Raw genomic sequence first — 18,963 nt, 5'->3', positions numbered from 1 at the left:
TGTTTCCATACAAATTGTGAAGTTTTTTGTTCTAGTTCTGTGAAAAATGTCATTGGTAGTTTGATAGGGATTGCATTGAATCTGTGGATTACTTTGGGTAGTATAATCATTTTCACAAAGTTGATTCTTCCAATCCAAGAACAGACATTGATTAGCTCTAGTAGTTTTCTGGTAGCATCTTTTGGATTCTCTATGCATAGTATCGTGTCATCTGCAACAGTGACAGCTTACTTCTTCTTTTCCAATTTGGATTCCTTTTATTTTTTTTCTTCTCTGATTGTTGTGGCTAAAACTTCCAAAACTTTGTTGAATAATAGTGGTGAGAGTGGACAGCCTTGTCTTGCTCCTGATCTTAGTGGAAATGGTTTCAGTTTTTCACCATTGAGAGCAATGTTGGATGTGGGTTTGTCATATATGGCCTTTATTATGTTGAGGTAAGTTCCCTCTATGGCTACTTTCTGGAGGGTTTTTATCGTAAATGGGTATTGAATTTTGTCAAAAGCTTTTTCTGCATCTATTGAGATGATCATATGGTTTTTCTCCTTCAATTTGTTAATATGGTTTATCACATTGATTGATTTGTGTATCCACAAGATTTTAATGCAACATAAAAAGGCCACGAATAAGACAAGATATAATATATGAAAGGAAAAATCTAGGACAAAAGCAAGATGAAGTCAGAAAAATTAATTAAGAAAATGCATGTTTTGAAGTCCAATTTGACCTTCATAGGTTTAGAAGCCATTTTGAAAGGAACTTGTTGTAGCTGCATCCCTGTTCTTTTCAGTAAGACCCACTCAAATTAGATGAAGAAAATTGAGGAAGGAACTTGTTTAAGCATCTAATTCTCAAAAAAATTCTGAGAACAGCAAATTGAAAGCATCAAGGCTTGAGGAGGGCTAGAGTCCTCTTTCCCTATTTCCAAGAGACCATCTTCTGTCTTTCTTCTTCTTTCTATCCTTCCTGTTTTCATCTGACTTCTACTCATTCACTTTGCAAATGACCCCAGATGGTGACTACAGTTGAGTTTCCATAACCTTTCTGCGTGTCCTCCTACAGCCAATTAGCTCAGCCTCTCAGTGTCATTTGCAAATCGTTTGGAAAGAAAATTTATCAACTTCTCTTGGGTAAGATGCCCAGTTGAGGCCAATCATTTCTATGAGTGAAGTCATGTAATTCAGCTCCATTTGGGCCAATCGCTCCAGCATATTTGAGGAGGCACAGTGTACAGAGAAGAAGGCTGTAGGAGGGATTGTATCTGTATAGAAATACCTCTCTTAAGTTCCATCAGTGCTTCAATGAGTCCTTTCTGGGTCTTGGTCCCCTTGGAGAATCTGATGGAAGATAGAGATCTTCTCACCTTAAAAATCTCCTGAGGCACAATCAAAATTTTGCATGTAGTTTAGATGAGTTCACAAGACTCCTGAAATTTGACTTACGTGACTTGAAATGTCCATAACACAAATAAGCCAAATATTTAGGAGAAACATACCTACATAATATCCAAATGATCACGAACAGTTAAAAACTATACTTTGAGAATAGAAATTAAAAGCTGCTAAGTCCTCCCATACAGCAAGCTCTGTGCTAGGTTCAGTAAGGAACAGAAAGTGGAACGAGACAGGATTTCTTCCCTTAGGGAGCTCACAGTCTGCTGAATACATATGTAAACAAGTAGGCTTAATGCCAGACATTCTGAACTGTAGCAGCAATATGGGTAATGTGCTGAGGAAACTCTGAGGAGGTAAAGATTAATTCTGAATAAAATATAACACTTCACAAGTTTTTATTCCTCTGCATGCAATCTGATAGATATATCATCATTTTAAAGAAACTTAGACAATTTAGAAAAGTTCTTCTAGTCGCTGATAAACTGTTCTGCTGCCTGAGCTTGCATTCCAGGGCTCCTCATTTTATTCTTTTCAATTCAGGAGCTCCAAACCACTGCAATCTGCTGTAGAGCAGAGAACATGGGGCTTTACAGTCAGACAGACTTGAGTTTACATCACCACCATGTCACTCACTAACTATGGGTCTTTAAGCAAGGGATTCTACTTCTCTGAACATCAGTTTTTTTACTGGTAAAGAAAAATACCTGTTTTGCATTGCTTCTTAAAGAAATAACGACAATGTTTATAAAACACTTAGCACAGCCTCTGGAACCTAGTAGGGACTCTAAAATGGTTGTTATTATTTTTATTTTTATTTATAGTCAAGTACACAGATTCCCTGTCAGAAAGTATTAAACATCTCTATTAGGGAAAAAGTTAAAATAATCTTTTTTTTTTTTCGGTACGCAGGCATCTCATTGTTGTGGCCTCTCCCATTGCGGAGCACAGGCTCCAGATGCGCAGGCTCAGCGGCCATGGCTCACGGGCCCAGCTGCTCTGCGGCATGTGGGATCTTCCCGGACCGGGGCACAAACCCGTGTCCCCTGCATCGGCAGGCGGACTCTCAACCACTGCGCCATCAGGGAAGCCCTAAAATAATCTTTATGTAAGGATTCTGTATCAATTGCCACAGTAATTGCCATAGTAATGCTGCATAACAAACCACCCTCAAAACTCAGTAGCTTACAATAGCCACTCATGGTTCTGTAAGTTGACTACCATTCAGTTGATCTAGGTGGGCTTACCTGAGCCACTCTGCTTAGGATGTAGATTAGTTGGTCTTGGTCCAGGCTTTGGGTTTAATTCAGGTTTGTTCTACATTTTTCTTTCTGGGGCTGGACTGAATGGACAAACCTGGGCATGCTATGAGTACAGATCAAAGACAGCAGAGCCAGAGAGTAAGCCCAGCCATGCAAGCATGCCTCAAAACTGCTAACATCTCTCTGGCCAGAGAAAATTACACAGTATATATAAAAATTAAGGGAAGATAAAGTACACTTTGCCACAGTGAGGCCAATAATTCAATCTTCCACAGTCCCTGTGTAAAAGAAAAGACAGAAACTACAATGAACATCTGAGAAAGAGAAGACCAAAGAGGTAGAAGCCAGATGCCCAGAGGTGCAATTACATGTCTTTCCACTACGCACAGCCTCTCTATGAACTCTGTGGCCACATTCTACCTTGGATACTGGACTGCAGAGAGAACTCCAAGCACTGCGGCCTCTGCTTTCTATGGCCGCAGAGCGGTCTCCTTGCACCCCTCCTCCAGCATTGACCACAGTCCACGTTGTGTACCTCTTCTCTGTGGCCCATGCAATGACTTCTGACACCAACTACCTGGAGTTGGGCCAAACCTCACAGGTTAAAGGACAGCCTTCACAAGACTGCCTTCACTTTAGGCACCAGCTGTAAGTTTGGGGGTCCTCATGCCACTCACACTTCTGACGTGCTGGTTATAAATGTGGGCGTTCTCACTAGTCCCTCAGGTTCACTCATTTGCAGCAACAACTCACAGAACTCAGGAAAGTGCTATCCATCTGATTACAGTTTTATTATAGCAAAAAGATATAAATCAGAACCAATCAAAGGGAGAGACATAAGGGCAAGGTCTGGGAGGATCTCAAACATGACTTTTCCATTGTCCTCTCCCTAGGGAGTCAGTCTGCCTTACTCTCCTGGCACATGGATGTGTGACCATATGCAGAGTATTGCCAAACAGGGAAGCTCACCTGAGCTTTGGTGTCTGGAGTTTTTATTGAGGTTTCATCATAGAAACATGATTGATTGAATCATTGGTCATGAGGTTGAACTCAATCTCCAGCTCTCTTCTTCTCTGAAGGCCTCAGCTCTCTAATCACAGTTAGTATTTTTGGCATGGCCAGCTCGCATCCTGAGTCATCTCATTAGCACAAACTCTCTTCAGGCCCACTATGAACAGAAGAGATACTCCTATCAATCAGGAAATTCCAAGGGTTTACAGGATATATCCCAAGAAGTGGGGACAAAGGCCAGTCAAAATTTCACTCCAAGGGTCCACCTGAGACAAAGGCTAGCCACATTCTTTATTACACACCCCATCTGTGTTTTCCACTGGACTTCAAGCTCTTTAAAAGCAGAGGAGATGTCCTTCTCAACTCTGCATAACTCACAGCCGCTAGCCCAGCACCCTCCTGGGAAACACTGATTAAATTGATAAAGGTAAAGCTTTAGATAGTCAGAGAGATTTAGGATAAATGAGTTGGAAGAGCCTTTGGAGACCTTTTAGACATTCCAACACATTCATTCTATGCATGAGAAAATGAAGAACCAAAGAGTGTTTGTGATTACCCCAGAACACGCATTGAGCAAACTAAAGACCTGTTTTAGAGTTTTATTATCTAAAACTGGACACTCACTCCCGGCCACCCTGCCTTTACATGCATGAACACAGACCTAAGGATACATACCTCACTTTCTTACATCAAAGAAACCAGTCATAAGCTATGAAAAGGGGAGAAGTAACAGATGTAAAGAACTGAAACATCCCGACCTCCCCGTGCTTCTTTCCTGCTCTGCCCTGAGAAGTAAAGTACATTCCATTTTCATCAGTTTGTTAGCATATAAGGCTTCTGAGATGGATGTAATCATCTTTTTTTGTGTGTGTGTGGTTCTGTTTAATCCCTGCCCATTGCCAATCCCTTAAATGTTAAAAAATAATTCCTAGGACCAAAATATATTTTAACATCCCCATCTGGAGGGAAGATTTCTTTAAGTTCTTTTTGCTAACTAATTCAAATGTGCTCTAGCAGTCTTCCAATTACACACTTGTCCAGGAGGGAGCAGAACACACTTCTAGTATCTATCCTGGTACACTGAAGTGCTCAGAGAATGTTGGCTAAGTGAATAATAGAGTGAGTGTTTTTTACAAAATTTCCCAGCATACGAAGATTAGTCCAGTTAGATGCCTCCTTACTCTCTTCATCTTAACTCTCCACTTTTCCATCATCACTGAGAGATAACAGTACTGTTATCCGTGTGGAAACTCATCTTTCTCTTTTACATACCATTCCTAGCCAGTCTGGTTGTGGCGAAAATATTTGCACTATGCAATATGGTACATGTATTAATTATAGAACTTTTGAACCCATTAATTTTCATTTCTGAAGATGAAACCAAAGCATGGAAGAGGCAAAGGCTGGTAGCATTGGACGTGCAGCTAGGCAGTGAGCTTACCTAGATGTAAACCCTCAATTCTTGTTTGCTGAGTCTGAACCCTAACACAAGACTCAGGGTAACATGCATCTCAATCTTATATTCTCAATAATGAAATTGTAACAAGGAAAAATGCATTTGTCCTTTCAGTGGGCTCAACTCATGCCTACCCAAAGCTGGTTCCATACCAACCAGCAGGACAGCTCCTTTCTCCCCCTTTGCTGTGGTCAGTCTTTTAAAACACCTGCTTCACCTGCATTGTGCAGGTCTGTGCATTTCTCTGTGTGAAGCAGCAGCCCTGGTATTGTGAGGTCTACAGATACAGGTCAAGTTAGGTTTCTTAGTTTTCCTTTCTGAAGGTGGTACAATGAACACCCAATGACACTGTTCAACTTGGTTTGAATATATATTCTAAAATTTTAATTAACCAAAGTTGTTTCCAGACTGCAAAACACCAGTGATGGGATAAAACACAGAACACAGTCAATGGGTGGAGTGCTGGAGTGAGCCATGTGGAGTGGCTGGGGAAAGATCTTCACATTGGCTGTTGATGTATAGATGTAACGGCTGGTTGACTGAATGAATGTATTCATTTGCTGGTGGTTTGGACAGCATATAGACCAGGGGTCAGCAAACATTTCTTGTAGATGGCCAGGTAGTAAATATTTTGGGCCTTGTGGGCTCTGTGGTCTCTGCTGGAACTACTCAACTCTGCTGTTGTAGTGAAAAAGCAGTCAGAGACAACATGTAAACAAGTTAGTGTGACTGTGTTCCAATAAAACTTTATTGACAAAACCAGGTGGTGAATCGGATTTGGCCAATGGGCTATAGTCAACCAGCCACTGATATACAAGAGAGATTTGCTTAGTTTCAGTTTTTCAAATGAGTGTTAAAATGTTCATTGATGGTACCATTGTTCTGATTGAATCGAACAGTAGACTCAGGGCAAATCTCTTCACCTTCCAGGGCTTTAACTTCCTTAACTATAAATTAAGGGTAACATGAGGTGAATTTAGATGTTCAAATATTTTTTTTGACAAAGGCTGCCAGACTTCCAAAAGGAAAGGCAGAAAGAGCTGCTCTTTTTAAGGTAGGGCTTGTACAAATTCCCCTCACTCCACTGTCATCCCGAGGGCATCAGAGCCCCAGGGATCAGTGAAGGACGGATTGAAAACTACAAAACGATGTCTAAGACTATCATTTAGACCCCCAATTCAGCAATTCAAGTATTACTTAGAACACAGAATTCATTTTTGTTTCAAAACCAGATTTTTCCCCAAATTGGAGGGCATGTATTCAGAGAAGTGACGTTTTGATTGAATCTAGGAAACATGGTATAGCCAAAAGGGTGATGGATGGGTAGTCCTATCTCTGTCATTAACTAGCTATGTCATTCTAGCCTTCAACTTTTTTTATATATACATTTATTTATTTATTTATTTATTTTTGGCTGCGTTGGGTCTTCATTGCTGTGCACAGGCTTTCTCTAGTTGTGGCGAGCGGGGGCTACTCTTCGTTGCAGTGCGCGGACTTCTCATTGGGGTGGCTTCTCTTGTTGCAGAGCACAGGCTCTAGGCATGCGGTCTTCAGTAATTGTGGCTCATGGGCTCGGTAGTTTTGGCTAGCGGGCTCTAGAGCACAGGCTCAGTAGTTGTGGCACACGGGCTTAGTTGCTCCATGGCATATGGGATCTTCCCGGACCAGGGCTTGAACCCATGTCCCCTACATTGGCAGATGGATTCTTAACCACTGCACCACCAGGGAAACCCTCGTCTTCAACTTTTTTATCTGCCACGTAAGTATACTGGATTGGATACATTTTGGTGTTAAGTTCTGTAATTCAGGCCTTCTAGTCTGTCTGTCCTCTTTGTGCAAGAAAGCTTTGTGACTGCTGATTGTTTCATTAATTTATACTACAGACAGTAACTGAACATCTACTGTATGCAAAGCACATTTTGGGAGCCTAAGGAGCCAAGGATAATATGACTTAAGTCTTGCATTTGAGTTCACAATTGAAAAATGAATTTTATCTATAAACAGTTATAATAGTAGTAAAAAGTTTCAAGCTGAACAAGAAAGCTGATGAAAATAAGTTTATTTGTGGGCTTGATTATTGAAAAAAATGAATATTGCAAATGGATCAATCCAGACTGGGAAAGCCCATGTCTTAAAAAAATATATTTTTCTGAGCAAGTATCATGTGGCATCACTGTGCTAGGTGCTAAGGATTTGTTATATAGTCGAGTAAAGCAAACAAACACAAGTAAAACCAAAAGAAACATTCCACATTCAAAGAACTCTCATCCCAGGGGTGGAAAATAAAAATATGTGAAGGAATAATTGCAAAACAATGAGCTAAATGCAGCACTAGAGAGAAGAATAGGGAGCACTAGTTATGCTTTTGCCACTGAATGTAAAGATGTTTCAGATACAGTGATCTTAGAGGAAATAGGATATCTGGACCCAGAGGTGTACAAACTGGGGAACAGGGAATATTCCCCTATGACTGGAATATAAGGGCTTGGGAGGTCTAGCAAAATGATGTCTCAAATCGTTCCTTGAGATCAGAGTGTGAAGGTCTTCTGGGCCTGCCTGAGAAGTCTGAACTTAATTCATTAGCAGAATAGAAACACAGACACTCATAAGCAGGAGAATGTTCAGATCCTCAGGAAGAGGCTTTGCTTGTGTGAGGAGAGTTGATTAGAGTGGGCACATTCAAACTCAGGACCCATGTTAGGAGGCTTACGTTAGTCCACTAAAGAAAACACACCACGTGCACGCACAGACACACACACACACACACACACACACACACACACACAGAGTTCATATGTTCCGAACTGAAAGGGATTCCATAGGAAATTGTCATCCAAGCCCTTTCAAGACAGATCATTTGCTCCAGATGGAATTCTGGACAAAGAACAATCTTGACTTCCTCTGCATTTTATTCATGCTTTGTCGTTGCAAGAGGTGAACAAAATATGTCCTGGTAGTTACTGGCTGGAACAGCTTGCAAGGTGAGGTCTCCTGGTTGTGATTAATTTTTTCCTACCAGCTGGATAAAAATAAAATAAAAAGTTCCATAAATGCTGGTGATTCTTTTCTAGTAAGTGCTTTCTGGACAACCAGAGTAATTTCTCAACAAATGTGAGTTTGGAAAGAAACTGGACTGGAAATGCAACTCTGATTCCCATTTCAGTTTTAAGCTTTCAGAGTACCACGCTATGGCCCATCACCACCATCAACTGTATCACAACAGCATTTATCTTTTCTAAGGGAAAGCCATTTCAAAAACCCATCTATACAAACTGTAACTATGAAGTTTAATTTTTCTTTTCAAATACTTTTTTCTACTCTCCCACCATCCCTAGAATTGCAACTCACTGGTGAAGTGATTGCCTGAGAAGGAAACAACTGCATTACTCTAAAATTGAGTACTGAACCATAATTGTCATAGGTGGTAGAGCCCATGGGCAGAAAACTGCTCATGTGCACATAAGTACGTGCTATATTGAATGGTCACATGAGTCCTGTCCTAATTTGAGTCATCAAGAATTGTTTTAAGCACACACACATATGTCAAGATATTTTGTAAAAGGCTTTCTAACCAATTCAAATACAATTTGACCTCTTAGTAGTTTTATAACTTTAGGGAAGTCACTTTAATCATTCTGTGCATTTTTTTGATCATCAGTGAGGATGAACGTATTTTCGTGTTATTAGTCTTTCTTCTTCTCTGAATTGTCTACATTTTTTATCCATTTTTTTTGTTTGTTTGGCGGCTGTTATATTTCTTATTTATTTGTGAGTTGTTTACTCCTTTTTGATTTTTTTCTACTGCCTTTATGCATAAAGAGCATTTTTCTCATTACAAAATCAGATAGATCATCACTCATTTAGTTTTTTAATTTATTTTAATGCTTTTTAAATCTAATGTTAATTTTGGCATATAGTTTGAGGTAGAGATCAAACTAGTTTATCCAACTAGTCACTAGTTCTCCCAGAAGATTTTATTATTTAACATTCCTTTTGGTCATTTATTCAACTGAATATAATGCCACCTTTATCATACCTATATACATGTATATTTATGGTTTTCTGATATATATAATTTATATGTTTTCATATTATATTTATGTTATATATTAATTTATATATAATTAATTTGTTTCTAGACTGTCTTTTATGTTTCATTGATAGGCCAGCCTATTCTTTAATCTACTATTATACTTTAGAAATTATAGTTTTATAATGATTTAATAAGTAATAAGATTGGTAATCATCATTACTCTTCATTTTTCAAAAATTTCTTACTTTTCTTTCTTCTTCATTCTTCCAAATAAACTATAGAGTAAATTGCCAGGCTTTTAAAAATTCTCCTTTGGGATTTTAATACTAGGAGAAAAATGTATTTGTTTACACAATTTAGTATTCACATTTAAGAACATGTCATGTCTTTCTTTTATGTCTCTTAGTAAATATTTGTAGTTTCCTCCATTATAGATCCTGCACATTTATTAAAAAAACTAATCCTATGCTTTTCATATTTTTGTTTATATTGTGATTGACTTTTTCCCATGATATTTTCTAATCAGTAATCACAGATACATGTGAAAGGTATAGTGTTGTTTATTGTATTTATTTTTCTACTCTGAATCCTTTCTGAACTTTGCTGTAAATCCTTGATTTTTGAGTGTTCTAGAAAGATAATTACTATTATCTGCAATTAATAATGTTCCTTCTTTTCAATAGCTAAAATGCTTATTTATATTTTCTGTTTTGGTGTACAGTCCAGAACTTCCAAGGCAATGTCAAGTAATAGTGGAAATAGCAGATAGTCCTACTCCCTCATAAAAATACTTCTAGTAGTTTTCAATTGTAAATATGATTTTGAATATTGGTTCAAGGTGAGCTACATCATGTAAAGAAAATACCCTTCTATTTCCAGTAAATCAAGACTATGTTTTAAAATAAAAAATGGGAGATGTATTTCATCAAATGTCTTCCTATCACCTATTGGGATGATTATACTTGTCTTCTATTTTGACCTTTTGTTAGAATGTACTACATTAATTAACTTATTATTAAATCATCTTCATATTCTTGAGCAAACTCTACTAATTTGTGGTGGATTACACTTTTACTGAATTGAATTTTATTGGTTTTTAATATCTACATCTTATATGGGATTGATCTGAAGTTTTTTTGTGTAGTGTTTGGTCAGGTTTGGGTTTTACACTTGAAAACTCTTGGACGTTTTCTTTCTTTTGGAAAATATTTTATAAGTAGGAATAGTCTACTCCTTGGCCATTTGCAAGAACCCAGTAAAATCATCTGGTTCCAAATCCTTTCTTTGAAAGAGTTAATTTTTTGAGGATTGATTTAGGTTGTCCTCTTTGTAAACTGTTTTTCAAAATACATTTTTTTTGCCCAGATAATTCTATTTCATCAATATTATTTTGTCTTAGCATAGGGTTTGGGATGGTATTTTCTTACAGTTTTTAATGACTTCTACAGCTCTTTTAACAGCTTCTCATCTTAATCATGTTTATGTGTGTTATGTTTATTTATTCTTACCAAAAATGTATTTTTACTGGTTTTCTTTAAATAATTTAAAGAATTATTTAATAATTCTGTATGCTTTCTATTTTCTAATTTGTTCATTTTTGCTTTTCTCATTTTTCCCCTTCTTACTTTCTTTGAAAAATTTTTTAACGTTTGAATTGATTTTATAATCCATGTGTTTTCTTTTATTTTTGTGATATTAGAAAAGCATTCAAGGCCAATAATTGTAGTTTGGGTTACTTCTTTACATTTTCTTATGTCTCTAATTATGACTTAATTTCCTCTTTGACCCACTAGTTTCAAAAATAGTGATTTTTAACTTTCAAGTGGGAAGGGATTTTGTTTTCATTCTTCTACTGCTCTTTTTCTCAACAGCTTCCAAATGGACTTGGTTTCCTTTTTGACCAAACAGATCTTTAGAATTTTGTTTTTAATTTGTATGTGGGGAGATTTTTCATTTAAATTTGGTTACTAATTTCTAGTTTTATTGTCATGATCAGAGAAAATCTAGCCTGTAATATTTCTGCTTTGGAGAATTTACACCAGTTTTGTACATCACGTGTCATAAACTCTAATTTCTAATTTTAGAAAAAAGTCATAGATATTCGAGAAGTCAGTCTCATAGCTATTCTTAAATATGAAATGTAATTTACCATACAAAACCAGTTTTAGCAATTATATTATTCACATTCTCTCTATTTTCATCCTCCCAGATTCTTTTTGTATAAGCTGTTTGTCAAAGATTTTGAGAGCATGCTAAGATCTTCTTTTAATTATAGTTTTTACAAATTTCTTCCTGAATTTCTTATAATTTTTCTTAATTTTGACATAGTATTTGTTAATGCCCTTGGCTCCTGTCACAACAAACAAGATTCTGTTTTATATTTTCAAGTTAATCTCTTATAGCAATTTTTAAATCATAGATATATTTTACGAGGATATATTACATTGTCTAGTACTTTAATTTAAATAGTAGCTGCAAAGTCCTTCTACATAAGTTGAGTTAATTGGAGCTGGATTAGTTACATCATAGTGACTTAAAGTTTGTGGGTAAATTCAAATCCCTATGTCAAACATAACTGATAATTTTAAATGAAAAAATTTTATAAACATATTCTAACAAACATAGTCTTATAATAAATCATATACTCTCAAGGTTACAAGTCCAAAGTCCTTGGAAATACTATTAAAATATGCAAGCAATTTTATTCTGATGTAACAGAAAAGTCTTTACCTTTCTTAACATCCTTTGACAGAAGATCAACTTTATGATGATGAGACGTAAGAAACGTACAGGTTTAATTTTTATGGAAACAGGTGTGAATATTCACTAACCTTCTTCTTATCTGAGAATAATCTGTAATGACTTGCCCAGGGCTTGTCTTCCCAAATCACCTGTGCAAACCGAGCCCATTCTTTCAACTTTCCTCATCAATAGCAACTAACCAAGGAGGGCAACATTCACTTCAGTTCTTCATTACGTTTTCCAGTCAAAGCTGAATTAAAGAAGAGAGCCTTATCATTTTGTTTCTACACTGCTCATTTGTGCCCTAGCCTGGCCTGCTTTTCAGATACTAGTCTGAGTACAGTGTGATGTGCACAGCAGTCAGCCCAGTTCCAGTGAGTACCAGGCCTTCATCAGGATGGACATTTGGGGCATCATGTTCTTCCCAGCATCTGGGTCCTTGGGACTTGGAAACAATGAAGTAAATGAAAAATCCACACAGCCATCTCCTGGGGGTATTCTCATCACCAAGCTGCTCAGATTGCTTTATTTTAGGAGATGCAGCTCCCTCTTTTCTTCTGTCTCACACCCCTCTCAAGCAAGCCTGGGTATTCTTCCAGGAGGTGCTACCTCTAGTTGTATATATATAAAGTGAGGCATGGATGAATATGAGGGTGGGTGTAGGTTGTGAGGGGGAAAACAGAGCCCTTGTGGCTTCAAAAAGTAGGGTCTGCTGTAGAGGGACAGTTGCCTCTGATTTCTGGTTGGTATGGACCTCTATGGAGTTGGGAGCCAATAGACCACAAACACTGGAATAAATGAGGTAGAGAGAATATAAGAGAAAATCTAATTTGTTTGTTTATAAATTCTGAGTATTGTAAGAATCATTTATGTCATATCAACACTGAGTAAATGCTATTGTTTCGGCCTGAAGGTGCTTATCCCATCAAAGAGCATTTATAAGGCACCGTCTACAAAGCACCTGAAAGTTCTAATGGACACAGGAGTGGATGGGTTTGGGGGATAAGAACAGGGATGTTGGCACAGTGCATGCTGAGAAGTTGAGTGCCCCAAAGTAAAGCAATGTGGGCAGGTTGGAGATAAAGAAGCCAGCAGATGTGCACGCTAGTTTCTCACTTCCTCTTTCTATTAGAGTCCCGGAAAAGCAGATACAAAGTCCCTTTCAGGTGGTTACAGCCTAGTGGATACATAAATGAAGACCATGTAAAGCAGAGTGATAGACACCATATGAAATAAAACTTGGTAAGGGAAGACTGGGGAGTCTTTAAAAGAAAGTGGTGGGCTTCCCTGGTGGGGCAGCGGTTGCGCGTCCGCCTGCCGATGCAGGGGAACTGGGTTCGCGCCCCGGTCTGGGAGGATCCCACATGCCACGGAGCGGCTGGGCCCGTGAGCCATGGCCGCTGAGCCTGCGCGTCCGGAGCCTGTCCTCTGCAACGGGAGAGGCCGCAGAAGAGGGAGGCCCGCATACCACAAAAAAAAAAAAAAAAAAAGAAAGTGGTGTTGGAACTGGGCTTTTTAAGAAAAATTGGGGGTTTCCCTGGTGGCGGAGTGGTTAAGAATCCGCCTGCCAATGCAGGGGACACGGGTTCGAGCCATTGTCCGGGAACATCCCACATGCGGCGGAGCAACTAAGCCCGTGCGCCACAACTACTGAGTCTGCACTCTAGAGCCCGTGAGCCACAACTACTGAAGCCTGCATGCCTAGAGCCCGTGCTCCGCAACAAGAGAAGCCACCGCAATGAGAAGCCCGAGCACTGCAACGAGGAGTAGCCCCCGCTCACCGCAACTAGAGAAAGAAAGCCTATGCGCAGCAACGAAGACCCAATGCAGCCATAAATAAATAAATAAATAATTTTTTTTTTTTTTAAAGAAAAATTGGAACTTGCCAAGACTGGAAGAATATCATCTATGCAGGGTATTTTATGAGCCAAGGCACAGAAGTGTTGGGCCTCTGTGGAAGCAGCAGGTTTGTGGTTTAACTTTCCTGGCACATAGGGAAGAGCAACCAGAGATCAGTTTAGAAAGGCTGATTGGAACCAGAATGTGGAAGGCCTTGAATGTCAGTCATTCAAGACCCTTGGACTTTATTCTTTAGGCAATGAAGAAGAATGAGGTGTTACCAAGAAGAATGACTGTTTATTTATTCATGAACGACACTAACGACACTAGACCTGAGGTAATAAAACATCAGGATCTCTCTGGTGACCATTTACATGAGCTGGTCACCAGGGTGTCCCAGCCCCAAGGACTCCTCAGTTGAGGTAACTCCTTTATGGAGTTTACTAGACTACGTTTAATTAACAGCTTCTAGGCTCAGCCTCTGAAGGAAAGATTTTTGAGATATCACCTTTGTCTTGTAAGCATTAGAACATATTTTAAAACATATGAGGATATATCAAAACATCTGAAGCTGTATCCGGTATTTGCCCAACAGAGATAATTGATTCTGCAACGTGTGTGCCAAATTATAGGAAACATTCCTTTAGCATCTAAAAATACTGTTTGCTGTTTCTTCAGATATATTCTCACTTCTGCTGGTATCTGCCTTGGGCCTCACAATTTCCATTCTGTTTTCCGATTTTCAAGATATATACCGTGGGATGGAGGCACATGACATCCGTGACTCTCATGTGCAGTGGGACCACATTTGCACTGTAATTTGCAAGTCAGTTACTCCGATACCCTCTCTGGCCACTGAATGTTGTGAGGCTATTCGCATTTACTGGAAGAGCAAATAACATGTCTCCATTGCACACATGCTAGCCTCTGAGTGTTTTCATGTTATTAGGGTCATCAGTTGGGTTCATTTGTTCTGTTCATACCTGGAACACCATGTTTGGATATTTTATTCTTCCATGTTATACTAATACAATAATTAATCCTTCAAGTTTATTTTTTAAATCATACAGTAGAGATCCTTTATAATGTAATTGTGAAGAGTGAGAAAAAATAGACTTATAGGGCAATCATGTTCTGTCTGTAAGACAGTGGCTGTAAGGAATTTCAGTTCAGTGGGCATCACTGGATCCAGGGCGCACTGCATTAAAATTAAATTTATTAAGAAGTTATTGAGCCCATTTTTGGACCCAGCATTGTGAGAGAAATAAAAGAAAGAGAAAGATTGACTCTGGCCCTCTACCTCTTGTTTTGTGTCAAAGATGAGCCATACCCAAGTGAAACGATGGCATGGCCACCTGAGGCCGTCCATGCTTGAAGAGAGTGCAAAATAGAAGTGGGAAGGACAGAGGAAGGAGGAGCTCTCCCTGGGGCAGGATCCTCCTGCCACAGGAGATTTCATGCAGGAGATGAAACTTGATCTGGGTCCAGAAGGATAGGCTAGATTTTGCTAAATAGGAGGTGGGTATAGTCCCAGCCAGGACAACAGCCTAAGCACAAACAGAGAGGGCTGAATGACTCTCTTTTGTCTTGGAAATGCAAAAGAATGTAGGGTGGCAGAGAGAGAAAAATCAAAAGCAAGCCTTGTTTCACAGAACACCTGGAAAATTAGCTAAGACTGAGGCAGCATGCTGCAGAACAGGCACGGATGGAGGTAGGTGGATAGTGATGTTTTGACTCTATGCTGAGAACAATGGGAGTCCTTGAAGATATCGGGGCAGGTTTTTCAGCAGGGCACTTAAGACAGATTCGTTAGATGACAGCAGGAAGGCTGTATGTGAGAGCAGAGAGGCTGTGGAGAGAGAAGCAGTTAGGAAATGAAAACCCAGACCATTCAGTCATTTACAAAACATCAAGCTCCAGGGTGGGCTTGGCACTGGGGTTACAAAGCGTAAGATGCAGTCACCACTCTCAAGTAGCTCAGAAGCTAGGAGCGGAGAGCATCACAGAAGCAAATTCCAAAGCAGTGTGGCCAGTGCCTTCCAGGCTAACAGATGGAAAAGAGACCTCCCAGATCAGGCTGGTGGCAGCAGGAGGGAAAGGGCTAGTCTATCCACTACCATCTGACCCATTGCCGAATCTTACAGTCTTCTCCAGACCACCCTTTTACCTAGGGAGCCTATTTCACAACCCTAATAAAAGTTGTCTCCACTTAGGGGAAAAAATAACATAGTGTCACTTTGAAATAACCTCTATCAGAATAGGGATGAGAATCAAAGGTGAGCATTTAGACACTGCGGAAGGTCTGCGGCTTTAGTCCTAAAGGCAGCCCACCCTCTTCACAGTCATCCTACGTACTCTATACCCTTTAGGGTCTGAAAGGGGAGCTGCATAACTATTCTTTTGCTACGGAAGCAGCCATGGAAAGTTGTAGCTCTCTCACCTATTAAATAAGTGTATCTGGTGGTCAAGGTGTATCCTCTAATCCTTAAAAGGATTGGGCAGCTTCAACTTTCATCAAGCCATTAGATTTAGGGCTGGGAACATTGTTCAAAAATTTTTCACCTAGTTTCTATCAAAATAAACTTGAACTTCGGTCCCCCTTTTGTTTCTTTAACTCATATGTCAATTTTACTGAAAGAATGAACTCCAGGTAGCTTTTGCTTTGGGAGAATTAGAAGTAATAATATTATTAGATGAACGATTTAATCTTCCCTCTATTTGAGAAGATAAAAATGAAGAGAGACACACAGGCTCCACAGTGTCCAGTCTCATGTCTGCGACCCAGGGCACGTTTACTCTGTGTCTATTGTCAGGCAGTGGAGGGAACACAGGGCAAGAGGCAGTCAGATCTGATTTGAATTCTGGCTGTGCCATTTATTTATTGGCATTGATTCCTTGGGCAAGGTACTGACCTTCTCATCTGTAAGGTGGAGAGAGTAATGCCAACCCTCCAAGCCCAAAGAGTTGTTACAAATACATAAATTAAATTAGGTAATAGGTGTTCTTTTGAAGTGTAAGGTATGCAAAGTATAAAGGTAGCATTTCTTTTTCAACAGTTCATCCTAACCATCACATCATGGAGGATTTCAATTTTGGTGGCAGCCCTCACCCAATTCTGTGTTGCCTTCTTTGTAAAGAAATCTCTGTATGGCTCTTATTATTTTTCTGGGGAGATAAAGGACTGACTCTCAACAGATTCTCATTTTTTAGAGCAATCACTTTTATCCCCCAAAGTGATACTGCACATGTTCTCTTTGGGGAAAATGAGAAATTCTTTGAAGGCTGCATAGAAATGCTCTCAGTATCTGTAGTGTAGAAAGCAAAACATCAAATTAACTAATTTTGTCTCACATGAAGGCATTGTATTGTACTTTCCTAGTATTTTTAATAATCTGGTAGAGAGACTAGACCAGGTGACCTTCTAGCTCTAAAATTCAATGAGACCTTTTAGAGTGAAGAACTGTCTTCAGGAAGGCTTCCTTAATTAAGAGAGAAGGTAAGCCATTGTTCATTCTAGTCAATTCTTACCCTTTGAAGGTCTTCTCCTATAGCATTTCTCTTCTACTCAGTGTCACTAAATGACTTTACCTACTCAGTGAAAGGCTCAGGTACTATTTTTTAAGGGACAGTTTAAAAAAAAAGATTCATGTACTGAAGTTCCTTGGGAAAAGGCATCGACCAAATTAAGAAAAAAATATGTTTATATACAAATATCCCGTCGTACACAATGCACATAAAATTTCTCACAGTCAAAGGAATTCCATTTTTGAGACTTTATTTTTAAAAACAACCTAAAAAGAGAGAAAAAACTTGTATGTATGAAGGTTTTCATCATAGTATTATCTACAGTGGTAAAATATTAAATTCAACTCAAGTGTTCAGAAGTAGAGATGCTGTTTAAATAAATAGTAATACAGCAATTTGAAGAGATGTTATACAACCATTAAAAATGATTATTGAGAAGCTGGTAGCTACAAACTGTATATGACAGAGTCTAGTATAAACAAAAGTAGAATGCAAGATTTGACCAATTCTATTATTATAAATGCATAAAAATTGTGTGTACTTGTAAACATAGAAAAAAGAGACCCCGCCCCCCAAAATGGAAAGCAAAACCCATTTGCTTTCTAGAGTTCATTCATTCATTCAACAAACCATTATTTGACACCTTCTTTGTGGCATGGGGCAGGTAGCAGTGATTTTTTTCTTCTCTTGATTTTGAGTACATTATTTTGTTATCATTTCAGTCCGGCAGTAAAATAATTCTAAGTGAATTGCCAGCCGGGATTGAACTACGAAATCTGTGGAAATGAAAGGCTGTAAGCTTTTGGAGATTTCTGTGAACACAAGCAGGCTCTCAATTCTCAAGGGAAAGGACCCGGGGAGCTGCTAGGCTTCGTGGGGCTGCAGAGAGAAGGGGCCACAGAGCATCAGTAATAAGCACCTTTAGAGCAAGGCCTGGGAAAACAGGGGGTGTCAGTGAGCAACCTGGCTGCCAGGGGAAGTGGATGATGGTTTAATTGTTTTTTCCACCTGATTTTCCAGGATGCCATCCTTCAAAATCGAGAGCTCTGGCTATTGATCAAGAAAAAATTTGGAATCCATTCTAAAAGTCAATATAAGAACTGGCAAAAAAAAAACTGGCAGAAGACCCAACCTGGCCTCCCACAAACAGGATAGATTATTCAGGCGATGGCACAAATGGATTCTACATCAACCAAGGCTATGAAAGCTCTGAACAGATTCCAAAAGAAAAACTCGAATTGGGAGGCCAAACCACAGAACAACATTTTTGGACCAGATTGTAATCAGAATTGTTAACAGCATCCCTCTTTTACCCAGAAACTAAAACACTGTAGAGAGGTGATGATAGTCTACCCTTATCTTTTCTTTCTCCATCTGAAGATTCAAAGTGCACTTCTCAGTGTATTGAGCCTTGCAACAAAGGACGTTAAATATGCTATTTTGACTGTATCCTCTACCATTGAGAAAAATAATGCATTTTCTAGAGTATCGTTTTTTTTCCTAACAAACTTTATTCACAATGCATAGCATTATCCTGGTTAAAATGCACAACTTTTCACGGTAGTAAAATTAATAGTATGAACATCAATAGAAGAAAGAAAAATTGAAGGACAGTTTGATCTTTGAAAGTTTCACCAACATATTTTTACTTTCATCTATGGAAATAAAGGAATCTGAAAAAAAACCTTCTCTCAATAAATTGTGACA

At 38.8% G+C, this 18,963-nt stretch overlaps 1 protein-coding gene across 1 annotated transcript in view; it reads left to right on the top strand.

The window, feature by feature from the left end:
- Positions 1–18,539, top strand: part of ATP13A5 (ATPase 13A5) — a 94,328-nt gene extending 75,789 nt beyond the window's left edge. Inside the window, 6 exon segments of the mRNA XM_024124185.3 lie at positions 5,232–5,406; positions 8,189–8,391; positions 14,410–14,498; positions 16,788–16,862; positions 18,277–18,363; positions 18,366–18,539. Of these exon segments, the coding sequence (XP_023979953.3) occupies positions 5,232–5,406; positions 8,189–8,391; positions 14,410–14,498; positions 16,788–16,862; positions 18,277–18,363; positions 18,366–18,539 (803 nt within the window).
- Positions 18,540–18,963: the final 424 nt, after the last annotated feature.

Source organism: Physeter macrocephalus, chromosome 1, assembly GCF_002837175.3.
Source record: "Physeter macrocephalus isolate SW-GA chromosome 1, ASM283717v5, whole genome shotgun sequence".
NCBI lineage: Eukaryota > Metazoa > Chordata > Mammalia > Artiodactyla > Physeteridae > Physeter > Physeter macrocephalus.
The sequence above is the reverse complement of the archived record's forward strand: the minus strand, read 5'-3'. Positions and strand labels throughout refer to the sequence as shown.